The sequence below is a fragment of the Cyprinodon variegatus genome, unplaced genomic scaffold (assembly GCF_000732505.1).
Source record: "Cyprinodon variegatus isolate N-32 unplaced genomic scaffold, C_variegatus-1.0 Scaffold32, whole genome shotgun sequence".
NCBI lineage: Eukaryota > Metazoa > Chordata > Actinopteri > Cyprinodontiformes > Cyprinodontidae > Cyprinodon > Cyprinodon variegatus.
The window spans coordinates 152317-165323 of NW_015150485.1; the positions used below are offsets into that span (position 1 = coordinate 152317).

Genomic DNA, 13007 nt, shown 5'->3' on the forward strand with positions numbered 1-13007 from the left:
GGGAGGAGCACGAAGGACGTAAACATATCAGCAGAATGATTGATAATTAGGAGGACCACTTATTTAGATGATCCACCCGGAAATAAAAGATCTATACCTTTAAATGAGATCATACTAATTCTAAAAGATTCTAAGTGGAAGCTTTAGCTTCAAGGTGAACTTGGGATGTTAATTAATTCTTAACATGAGGCCTGTAAAAACGTGCAACTGATAAATGATTGAAATCAATTATGACAGCAAATAGTGAAAGAGTCTTACCTGTTTTGTTGAACGTGGTTGGCAGACGAGAGATAAGGGTGCTCCTCTTGGCTTTCACAGGTAAAGTGTTGCCTTTAAATAAAGGCATACTATGTTAGAAAGAAAAGCCTTAGCAAAGCTTTGCAAGAATCAGGCTTTATCCGGACGTAAAACGGTGCGGTTGATTTACATCCTGCTAAGAGATGTGCTACAAGTTCTAAAAGATTTAATGCTTTATGTATAATTTTGATCATTCAAACTTAAAAGTTACATGTATAATAATTCCACATTGGGAAAAGAACAGTTCAAATAAATCATTCCTGTAATAGTTATAACCATAATGAGAATACAGATTAGATAGTTTTTTATTTTCTCCTCACCATGCTTAAAGCTCACACGGATCCTAAAATCCAGTATTTGGTATTTTTTGGCCTCTGTGTTCTTCCTGGGATCGTAGCCGAGCCGGATCCACAAGGTTCTCCAGGGTCCGGTCACCTGCCAAGGCACATCTGCTGTTTAGAAAACGTTACATCTTCTCGGACCGGACTCACATCACAAGTCAAAAGGTGCAGTTTACTGCAGTTTGCTGTCTACAGGTTGAGGCTGCAAACAACATATTAGGGTTAGCAATCAAATTCTGTTTATGAAGATTACATTTTTTGCTGTTTCTTTTTTCATAAGTGCACTCATTGAGCCTCAATACTTAAGAGTTCGTCACTATTTGTTCTTAGATGTGTACTCATAACTGATAAACTAGCTGCTAAAAAATTTGTGCATCGATGCGTTGGCATCTAATATGTTTAAACTACAGAAGAGGATTAGGACCACTGAAAAAATAAAGAAAAGTTAAAGGCATACTATGCAACCGGTGTTGATTTTCCAGCGAGGCTCCCCCCAGAGTGCACTGTCCAAAAGTGCACTGTCCTAAATATGCTCAGCTGTTCTCCTGGTTTCTCCGTCAAGCCAGGCGCGGTTGTTTTGAGCTTAGCAGACAGGCGAACGCAACGAATCACCATGTCTACTGCGGTAAGTGACTATTTTGTTCCGATTTTCGAGTTTGAAAATTCTCGCTGGTTCAGCCATGATAACTGCACAAATATCGCCACTGCGCTAGCATTGAGCATGCCTTTCACTAGGGGCGTGTAGCAGTTCTCACCGTAAAGCAAGAACGACTCTCGCGATGCACGAGACTTCTGAGCCTGTGGGTGCGGGCCGAGGGCTCCTGCAATTGCAAGTACAGTATTTCCCCTACAGACCACCAGGGCGGCAGAGAAAACCTTTGTTCGACCTGAAATGACTCATTTAATCATCCAAAGCGTTATGGAACACATTAATTAACTGAAAAATGTTGCATAGTATGCCTTTAACTGATTTTTGGTTTTCAGTTTAATATGGTAAAAAAAATCAGAATTTTGACTTTAAACTCAGAAATCAGACTGAATTATAACAGCTAACCAACATGTTAGCATCAAGCTGTAGCCATGTCTGTTTTAGAGACTAGCTCTCTTGTTTTAATCACCTTCTGCTCTTCCTTTAATGAAACAGCATCACCGGGAACCCCTATGGCAAGTAAAAAGGCGCCTAATTCCGTTATTTTCCACCAATGTGTTACTGGCTCTCCAAAACAACTCACATCTTTGTCAGTGAAGCTGAGTGATCCTACATCTCTTCCTTCAAGGTGCCCATCTACATTAAGATCTAAAATTCTGAGATTAAAGTCAGTATTTTAAGGAAAAAAAAACTTTTTTTCCCCTTTCTTTTTCCCATAATAAAACTGAAATAAAATTAAAAAATCAGTTAACTTTTTTTAAATTTTCAGTGGCCCTACTTCTCTTCCATATTAAACTGCTTGAATTTCATTGTCCTTTAAATTAAGGTAATCTAGCAGATGGGAAGACTGAAATAAAAGCCAGCTTCAGAAAGCAACGTGACTTGTTATCTTTATTATGAAATGTAGTGTAGGAAAAAATATATATATATTTTGCATTTGGAGATTATATTTTTAAGTCATAGCGCTAAGCCATATATAATTATTCCTTAATCTTGAAAAAGTTTTATCTTTCTAGATTAGGAAAAAAAATTGTTTTTTAATGATTTAGGGAAATATTGTGCAACATTTTGAACCTGTTGTTTTTTTAACTGTTATATAAATAGTAGGATAGGATAATGGTCGGCCTGTTTTAAAATAATAAACTAACTAATAATAAAAAAAAACAATAGAAATATTGTAAAAAAAAAAAAAAAACATTCCCTTAGCATAACCTTCTCAACTTTTATCTAAATTCTGTGTAAGAAACACCACTGTGAGTTTTAAGGTCCTAGTTTAATTTATTTAAATTTACTTTCAAATAATTTTCTAGTTTATTTAGAGGCAGTGGATGCAGTATCCATGTTTTAGCTTCAACAGCAGAAAATATTTCATGGAATTAAAAAAAGATCCAAAGTCTCTGCACAATGCAAAAGAAATTAATATGAGTCAATTTCTCTTAAAATAAATGCATTTTTCTTGAATTAAGCAAACTTTGCCAGTGGAATAAGAACATTTACATTTAAATCAAGGAAAAAAAGCTGCGTTGTCTTGTTTCAGGTGCATAATATCTAATTATTAGACTTTAGGAGTAATAATAATACTCATTCCATTGGCATATCATCTTCTTTATTTGAAGATTGTTTTAGCAGTGCAGTGTTGTTGTTCTGGTTGTGCAAAGCAGCACAGTAACCGGTTTCAGCTTAAACGTAACAAACAGCCTGATTAAGAGGCTCGTCCTGAGCTGAGATTGGCCTCGTTAGCTCACCATGTAATAGGCGTAGACAGGGAGCAGCAGCTTCAGCTTGTCGCGGTGGATGTCCAGGTTGGCCTTGAGGGCGCTCCCAGACCAGATGGGACGGCTCTCAAACATCTGAGCACCAAAATGTTTGGTCAGAGATAAGACAAAACAAACTTGTTTAACATTGCCCAACTTTCCAATGCGATTCTGATAAAAATACCTTGGAAAAAAAACAATGTTGTGTTTCCAGGTGGAAAAAAAAATACCTTTTTCACCTTCTCCTCGGCCTGTTTGTCCATCTCCTTCAGAGAAAGTCTACCCCAATTGACCCGGGCAGCCTCCAGGCACTCGTGTGGTATTGTGGGATCGTTGAAGCTGACGAAAATGGCGTTGTGAGGCCGTCGGGGTCGATTCAAACCAATAAAGTTCTTGCAGGTGGATAAAGGGCTACAAACACATAACATGACAATGTTTATAAAAGACTTTTAGCTCTGATATTTTCACTTTTTGGGGTTGACCTACAGAGATGAACTGAGCTTATTAATGACATCAGGCCGGTAATGATAGTCGATAGGACTGTCGAGGCGAGAGAAAATGGCCGGGGGCAGGAAGTAAGGCACGTCCCGCTCAAAGAAGGCTTGATTCTCAGCTTTACGGAGGATGATTTTATCGTAAAGAGACGTGTTATTTCCATCCTTGGAATCTACAGCAAGACACTGAAAGTCGGCCATCCCTGCAGAGCATAACAAACAACATTTATTTAAGAGACAGAAAGCCACTTACTGATCATTATTAAGAGTAAAGATGAGGAAAAATGCCTCAAAGTAATCATTCTGATATCCATTTCTTACTATTCTTCTAAAGAATAACTTGAGTTTAATATAAAGTTGGATTTTTACAAGTCATTAAACCAACACTGTGGAAAAAAAGAAATTATATATTTTAAATATATATGTATATATATATATATATGTAAGCTCCAAAAACATCCAATAGATCTTTTTATCAGCAGTACACCTTAACTTTCCTCATTTTTTAAAAAAATTAAAATTTTCAAATTTAAAACCTTCCAAGCCATAAAAGATGTTTTTAAATCTTACCCTGGAACTTATATGTTGTTCCAATGATTCCCAATATATCCATTTGGATCTGAGCATCCTTGGGGTCCTTTTTTCGCACCCGCCGTCGCACCCTGAGAAGAACGTTGCTTGATGGAAGCCGGTTTCCACACACAGCGTGACAGAAGGGGTCTTGGGGTCGGAAGCGCAGCTCCAGACGTCTGCTAGGGTCACTGAAGGTCTGTGAGAGAAAAAAATAAAATAAAATTAACAGCCAGTTAATTACTACAATAATTACTTTCTAATTAATAAGCTTGGAATCATACTAAAGTAAAATATATGTCTTTAAAAAAGTAAGCAGACGCATTTATCATTGAATGTTTTATGTCCAATTGAAGTCAAATAAAAAGAGACTCAAAAGCCATTAGTCATTATAGGAGCGGATTTAGGAAATTTGGGGCCCTTGGCAAAGACAGGCACAGGGGCCTCTTAATTGAAAAGACAACAAATAAAACAGACCCATTATACAGATACAGAAATCTTTATAGAATAGACATAGATTATTTGTTTTACCCTTTGTCTCTCTCTTCTTATCCCCTTTCTTGCCGTTTTCCTCTCTGTTTTCTTTTGTCTCTTTTTCTTTTCATATTGGTAATGTGGACGGCTGACTTTTCATGCCGTCTCACAAGGAATTCAAGATTTTTTTCCCCAATCACTAAGCTCATTCTAAATCTAACTGATTGCTCCTTCCTGTGTTTCCAAAAAGGCGACGGTAAAAGTAAATAACCCAGTCCTTCTTTTCACTGTAGAAAAGCCATGATCTGCTTATCTGTTCTCCATTTTTCTTTTGTATTAAATAATAGCTGCATGAATCATGACAGCAGAGAGAGGAGAGCAGGAGGCAGGATTATAATTCTACTTGCTCTGGAGAGCAGAGTTCGGTGCTTTTATATGTTGTCGCCAAAGTCTCCAGTAACAAAAAAAAAGTCAGTAGATTTGGCGTTAGGCGTTTATTTGTAATAAAAGAGGTAGAGGGGTCTGAAAAGTGGCTAAATATAGCGACTAAAGAGCTAAGTTGGCAACACTGCACTTCCCGCTGTTTGTTTTTATAAATGGTTTGCTGCTGTTGTGTCTCTTGATTCTCAGAGACACACTTAATATTAGAAGCATTCTGTTGACCTTTTAATGAACTTGGGGCTTGAAGGAACTTGGGGCCCTAGGCATCTGCCTAGTTTTGCCTAATGGTAAATCCGCCCCTGAGTGATTAACTCCAGCATCGAAGCTGTAAATATCGAACATTAAAGTAGTTAGAAATTCCAGATTTGTTTTCAAAGCACACAGAATAAAACCCAGAAAGAATCGGTCAAAGGACCTAAACACGTCTCTAAACATAAGCTTACATTTTTGCCAAATTCCTGTTAGAGTCAGGTCTTTTTGTTATGAATTCACTTTAATCTAAACCAGGTCGTAGATTTCTCCTTACCTCAAAAAAGCCGATTCAAATGGCCAAATAAAAGTGTCCACTATCAAACTTAAATATGTTCAGGTGTGTTAAACAATCACAACATGAGGACTATCGTGGGACAATACTGAAAAAAGCATCCCACTGTAGCTTTGTCTCAGTATAGATTTATTTTACTGATGGGAACATTAACCTCTGACCCTGTCTTAGGTCTCGTCTAATCATCGACCAGCCTCCTAAATGTAGATCAAGGGTAGGAAAATGCACACCACAATTTTCAGCATCATTCTCCATCCATCTCATCAATGTGCACAATGTTGTTTTGGTTTATCACAAAGCTGCCCAAAGTCCAGTCCTCTAGAGCTGCTATCCTGCAAGATTTCAGATCATCCTTGCTGCAACACACACAAGCTAAATGGATGCGTAGTTACCAGGCCAATATAAAGCTGAATAAGTGGATGAACATAAAAATTAGCCTTTTGATTCAGGTTTAGTGCAGCAGTAATGCATTAAATAGTAGCAGGAAAAGGAGTCAATGGCGTAACGACAACAATAGGATCGTAAGCCATATATTATCTGGGTGGGCCCCATATGAAGTAAAAAACATGATAAAGGTTTAGGATATGGTGATAGTTCCATAAAACAGCCAAGGAGATACAATTATGCAATTCTCAGCATTATATGATCACACATCACACACGGAAAAATATCACTGCGCACCTTGAATGGAACCATTGGTGACAGCGCACAACCACCTGTTACAGAGATCCCAAGTTCCAAAAACTCATTTCAGTGAGGTGCTTATCGAACCCCCCGCCGCCCCGTAGACAACCGACCTGAAATGTGCCCCATACATACACATTTCCTCGTTCTTCACCTTCACTACACATGGATGTACTTGAATTTATTAGCACAACAAGCCATGGGGCTACCTTCAGCGTCACAGCCCCCCTCCTCACCAACGCTCTCTCTCAATAAATCGCCTGGTCGCAATCTTCACTCACTGCAGCGGAAACGTCCTCTATTTTGGGAAGTTTTCTCCTTTCTTCCAGCAGCTCTTCTTCCCTTTTTCTTTTCTGGAATCCGTGTAACTACCTGTTTTTGGTATCCATCGTTGCTAACACATTGTACGTAACGGTTATGGTTTTAATCTACGCTCTGGGTTACCCATAATTCCAAGTTGCAGTGTAAAAAATAAAATACTCAAATACATTGTTCTATTAAGATCTTTATTGCGGTTTGAAACATATTATATGAGTGTATGTTTTACTAACCGTCTAATGAACTCTACACAGTTATTAACACAGTAATTAAAAGTTAACCTGACTCCGCCAGATGGATTTGCTCCGCATATCCATCTGGAAACCTTCCGTTGAAGTAATTTTGGGAAGGGGCGAAAATACTGGTTGGCTGATTGGCCTATGTTGGTGATAGACGGGCCAAATAAACCAATCAGATCAACGAAGCATATGACGTACTAACAGAGCGACGACGAAAACACAACCACAAGCCAGGCTACTCTTTCCGAAATCAGTCGGGAGAAGAGCAAAAAAATCTTTTCCTCTGAGAAAAGCCTCCAGAGCAGTGTTTTGCTCTTCTTTCAGTGAAGAAATACTCTGTAATTCCGATAAAACTTGCGCGATAGCCACGCTAACACTAGTTTCATCGGCTGAAGCCGCCATGTTCTTTAGACTGAACTGTCGCGCTTCTCGTTGCGTCACACCTCAACCCGCCTCAAAGCCAACGCTGATTGGACGTTCGTTTGGTGAACGGCTCCAAATTTTCTTTAACGGAGAGTCTCCAGACTGATTTGCGAGTGAAACCTTGAAAGCTCGCGAGATCAGAATGGTCTCACGAGGCTAATTAAAAGTACCACTGTCTGCTTTGCTATTGGTGTCGTGTTTAAACGGCTCACCATCATGTTGAAATCTGCCATGTATTGTGGTATAAATACGGGTCGGTGTGATTACATCAGTATCAGGTGGGTTTAAGTGGAATTTTTCGCACCATTACATCTGCAAAGAGGCTTCCGAGTCTACAATAGTGTAGGAGGACTACCAGGTGTCAGTGACGGGGCCCCTAAGAAGTCGTGGGCCCCTGCAGTCTCTGCTTACCGATATTTACGCCATTGATAGTAGTGCTTGAAAACTGAAAATTGCAACTTGATTTGTTTAAAATTATCATTGATTAAACTTTAGTGCTCTCACATTGGAGAAATTTTCCTCTGCATTTAACCCATCCCCTCGGGGAGCAGTGGGCTTCCATTGCAGTGTGGGGTAAAGGATCTTTGCTCAGAGAGACAGAGTGGCAGTCTGTGGGAGTGGGGATCGAACTCAGAATCTCAGGATTACAAGCTCTATGCCTTAACCACTTGGGCACCACTCCCCACAATACATCTCAATATGTAAATATGAAAAATGCCGTTTTTAAGCTTTGTTTTCACTTAGGGGTGTGCAAAATAATCCCCATGATGATGCATCGCGATTCTAATTTTTGTGATCTACTGCATTGATTCTTGACGCCAAGTATTGATTCTTAATTTGAAAAAAGAGGAATAAATAAAATACATGAATGGTGGGCGCACATCAGCCAAAAAAACAAGTGGAAAATCAACTTCCAGTCCAGTAGATGTCGCTGCGGATGTGTTGACGTCCCCTGCCTTGTGTCACAAGCACTTCCGGCCGCAGGATACACTGTTGAGTCATTATGTCGCGTCATAAACAAAACATCGAAGAGACTGATAAAAATTCGCCGGGCTCCATCACATTTCAAGTCAGATGTTTGGATCCTTTTTGGCTTTAAAAACAAAGAAGGTAAAAACGAAATTGATATGACGCACATAATTTGCAAAAGGGGAAATGTCAAACATTTGAATGTTTTCGATTAATTGGTTTAAAGGACCACTGAGGCCATGTAAACGGCACTGATCATCCTTATTTTGTTATTTTAAGTTTTATAAATCCTAAGCACTTTTTGTCAGTGTGTCCACTCCAGTAATAGTAATATTTGTGTCCAGTATTTGTTTTCGTGGCAAAAGTCTTTTCAATAAATGCAGGCATGTATGAATTCAGTTGCTTTCAGTTATGTATCAATTTAAGACACTATCCAGATCATACACAGCCAGTCAGCCACTGGTAATGGCTGTATGCTTTTCCAACAGTGTTTAGTTAAAATATCGCATTGTAATATTTCAAGTATCGTGATGCATCGTGATAGAATCGCATGGTGGAATGTGAATCGTGATTTGAATCGAATCGTGACTTCTTTGGCAATACCAACCCCTAGTTTCACTTGCATTATATGAAGTAAAAGCTCATATTCTAGAAATTAAATTTTCACCATGGTCCATTTTAAAGCTTTTATGTGACCTGAAATCTGTGATGTTTGAACCATTTAAACAAACAACATCCGTGGTTTTAAGTTAATTATCCAAACCAACGAATAAAACGTTTTTCTCTAAAATTAGATAAGAAAACAATTACACATTTATGAAAAAGCCTAAGAGACAATGAAAACAATTTAATTTATTAAGACTAGTATACTATTAAAAGTTTGAGTTTTAAAGCATCAGTTAGCTTTCAGAATGGCGGTTCCGGTGCTCCGATACCACCTGTTCTGCTTACTTTGGTCACCGTCTGTTCTCCCCCCAGAGTCTCCAGCATCCTTTCCACGCTGGCCACCATCCCAGGATACTCCACGCACACCAGCTTCTTGTTCCGCAGTTCCACGAGAGACGAACCCCCCGGTGTGGCCGCTTCGCTCCGTGCGGAGAGACTCAGTTCCTTCAGAGTAAAGTGTAACTTCGTTGTTCTGGGATCCACAGCAGCGGCATCCTCGCCAGACGCCATTATGACTGTTAAAAGTGAGCAAAACTACGAGCAGTCGGATCTATTCTGGAGACTCGCGAGCTCGGTTTTGGTGTTGTCGGAACAATTTAGATGTCGTACGCGCACGGTGAGTGCGCAAAATAAGCTCGGGTGTAAAATATGTTTGCTCTGCATATGGTTCCGCGTCAGTTTCTTTGACAAGGTTTAACATCTCAAAAATAAAAAAAATATATTTATATTTAAACACAGATATAACAAAGAAAAATCGAGTGAAGCGTAAGATTAACAGTTTAATTAGGAGAGCAAAAAATAAAAAATACAAGCAAACAGATAAAACTTAAAAAGAAAAAAGGTATTTGTTCAGCACATTTTGTATGATTTTATTTTTATTGCATATATATTTTTTGTTGCAATTCTGTTGAGGCTTACTAATGTTTTTATTTTAAGCTTACTACTTTCTATTTTAAAAGCTCTTCAAATTAACATGTATCACGATTTCCTTGTCAGCTTGACCAAACCTGGAAATCCAGTTGTCCATTTTCCATTTAAGGATATATTATCTTACAAGATATATTTTTTCTTAACGTCTAACACCATATACATTGAAATTGTAAGAGAAAAAATAATTTGAAAAAAATGAATTAATATCTTTCACTTAAAGCTACACAATTTCTTGTTTCAATAGCTAAGGCCCTTGTATTTTGAAATCATGCATGAAGTTATTTAGTGACCTAAGTTTATGAAATAGAGGCAAGATTTATGTGAGATTTCTAACTTTCAAAGTTATGAATCAGAAGTAATTTAATTAAATAAAGCAAAATATTCTTAGGTAATTATCAGTGTGAAAGTTTGCACCATTTGAAAGGTTGTATTGAGGGGTAAAGAAGAGTTCTTCAAGGTTAAAACCCTGATAATTTATCATTTTAGATATATAGTTATTCTTAAATTGGTGTTCCATATTCCTTGCAACATCTTAATTACCTATATTTCACTTAAGGAAACATTAATATTATAGTTTGTAAAAATGTTTTTGTAGAGTTTAAAGGAAATTTTAGAACTGTGATATAAAAGTTTGCTGCTATTGCTAAATACAGTATGTAACTTATGATTTGAAAAATTGATGGAAAATGTCCCCCTTTTAAAAATAAGAATTTATTTCTAAGTAAAAGATTTATCCTTTAGAATAGGAGTAAAATGATGCATGTTGAGCAAACATAGACAATATGATGTTATGATGTTGCTGGCATGAAAAGTAATGAATAAGTCAATTTCCTTTTTTCTATTTTGATGCCATTTAAAACTGTCAAAATAAAACCAGGACTACATCTGTTTTTCAGTGCTTAGTCCTGTTTTTCTCTCAGACATAGCTATGTGCTCAGCTCTTACTGTGACTATGTGCTCCCTCTATCCCTTTTCACACAGATGCAATCATCTGTCTTTCCTTTGATAGAAAAATCTGATTAAAATGTCTCTGTAAAGTGCCTTTAGATTAAAAGTGTGATGAGTTGGTGCTATACAAATAAATTAAATTGAAGTATTAAAGAAATAATATTGCATTTGCTTTGAAAAAAAAGGATCTAAAATAATATTATGGACTGATAACATTTCCAAGTTTGTAATGTGCTGATAAGGGGCTTTATTGACAAAAAATAAGATTTGACCATTAATAATAAAATACACAAGATCATTACATTTTCTGTACAATACAGCACAATACTATGAAGCAATTCAAATTATTTTGTTTAGTTTAACTCACTTTCAATTCAATTCAGTTTATTTATATGGCGCCAATTCACAACACATGACATGACAAAGGCTTTTATTATTAAGGCATAATATTAGGCTTACAGTTGTTTTTTTAGTTCAGCTAAATTTAAACTTTGGATTTTTGCTCTTTTTCACTTGTTTAGAGCATAGGTTCTATTACACTTTGTGTATTTTTAATAATTTAATTTCTATTCTTATATAAGCCGCTCTGAAGATTAATAGTTTTTTTTGTAACTAGAATTGGTAAAAGTAAGGTTGCTTTGCAATTTTTGGCCACATGATGGCAGCATACTCAAATAATTCCATATATAGTTTACAGTTATTGTGAGAACACAGTATATTTCATACATTACAGTACATACTACATTAATTATTTATCTATTAATCAGTATTTTGTCTTCACTAACCTTGTCTTTATTTATTTCTGTAAATATTAAGGATTTATGGCAGAGGGGTTCAGCTGCTTGTAAAAATGCATTCAAGTAATCTGAGAAATCCTGTGCTGAACTGCTCCACCCTGGAACTGTCAACAGATTATCATCCCATCAGGAAGGAAAGAAGACACTATGGCTTTTAGTGTGTTTACTGAGTTATTCAAGATGCCCTTGGATAATTCTTCACTAACTTATTTATTTTAATTCAAGTCTGTCATCTTTTACATTCACCATGCTCTGACGCATTGTTTTCCCCAGCCTGCCTAAAATTCTATTTTTTTTAAAACAATCTAAATGGGAAAAAAACAGGGGCACTACTGTGATTCTGTTTTAGCAATTAGAAAATGTGTGTGAATTTTACTATGTTACATGTTTGTGGTATAAAAAAAAAAAAATGGTAATTAAACCTAATTTCAACTTGAAAATACAGCTAAACTAGAAAAAAAAGGTCATTTAGGAAAGACAGTGTTATTTAGTCCTTGTTTAAAAAAAAAGTAGAAATGTTTAGCTCTATTGCAGCCCACAGGTGCCTAAAATTCCACATAAAATGTTACAGGAAAACCTGAGTGGTAAATCTACCCAATATTAGTCTAGGATTAAAAAATAAATAAAAAGGTTAACAGTTAAAAACATTTCTTAAATATACCCAAGCTGTAAGGTTTAAATTTTTTTTTTTTTTGCAACAGGAAAGCTGCATGTTTTCCAACTCTCCTGACAGCCACTGTAGAGCATGGTGGTGGAGGAGTGATGTTTGAGGCTTGTTTCTAAGCTACCTAGGCAGGAGTTTGCAGAAATCAATTTGACATTTATCCCCCCCGCCCCCATAAATAAAAAAACTCTAAGCGTACGCCATGTCTAAACTGGGTAATCAGCTGGACACTGATATTAAACACAGCAGCCTGCTTAAGGAACTACTATATATACATGCAAATGATGAAAACTCAATTTCTTTCAGGAAATGATTGACAGAAGGCCCAACGGATTGTCGCTGACAATCTGTTTTGTGCTGTGGTGAAGATTTTTTTGATCTTCCGTGTCTCCCCCCTTTGAGTCGGTCAGACCTCGTTCCCGCAGCTCTTGTTGCTATCTCAGTGGAAGAGCTGTCCACTCCTCCCTGACTCGCTGCGGCTGCTGCAGCCGTTACAGTGTGGAGAGGCTATGATAAGCTTATCAGGCGGCCTCCATTGGTCAGCTCGCACTGGAAGAGTCTGCTGCCAGAAGATTTCAACCCTCTGCCTTCACTCATGTTGACTTCTCACTCATCACTTTCCATCCATTTTTTCTCAGCAGCTGGCTATTTATCAGTTAAAGAGGAAATCTGCATTTGGATGCATAATGACTCAAACATTCGAGTCAAAACTTTGCAGTCCTCCCATTTCTTTCGGCAAATGGGAGGATTATTTACAGTTTCCTGGTGTTCAACCTCTGCCTTTTATGTGCAGTAAAAGCATCTA

The 13007-nt window shown here is 37.3% G+C and overlaps 1 protein-coding gene across 1 annotated transcript in view; it reads right to left on the reverse strand.

The window, feature by feature from the left end:
* The window catches only part of gtf3c5 (general transcription factor IIIC subunit 5), a 14780-nt gene extending 5308 nt beyond the window's left edge, over positions 1-9472 (reverse strand). The window contains exons 1-7 of the mRNA XM_015401395.1: positions 9149-9472; positions 4106-4304; positions 3528-3738; positions 3272-3452; positions 3033-3137; positions 618-732; positions 259-330 (exon numbers count right to left, since the gene is read on the reverse strand). Coding sequence (XP_015256881.1) covers positions 259-330; positions 618-732; positions 3033-3137; positions 3272-3452; positions 3528-3738; positions 4106-4304; positions 9149-9373 — 1108 coding nt within the window. The 5' untranslated portion in view covers positions 9374-9472. The remainder of the gene's footprint in view (positions 1-258; positions 331-617; positions 733-3032; positions 3138-3271; positions 3453-3527; positions 3739-4105; positions 4305-9148) is intronic.
* Between the last annotated feature and the right edge of the window lie 3535 nt (positions 9473-13007).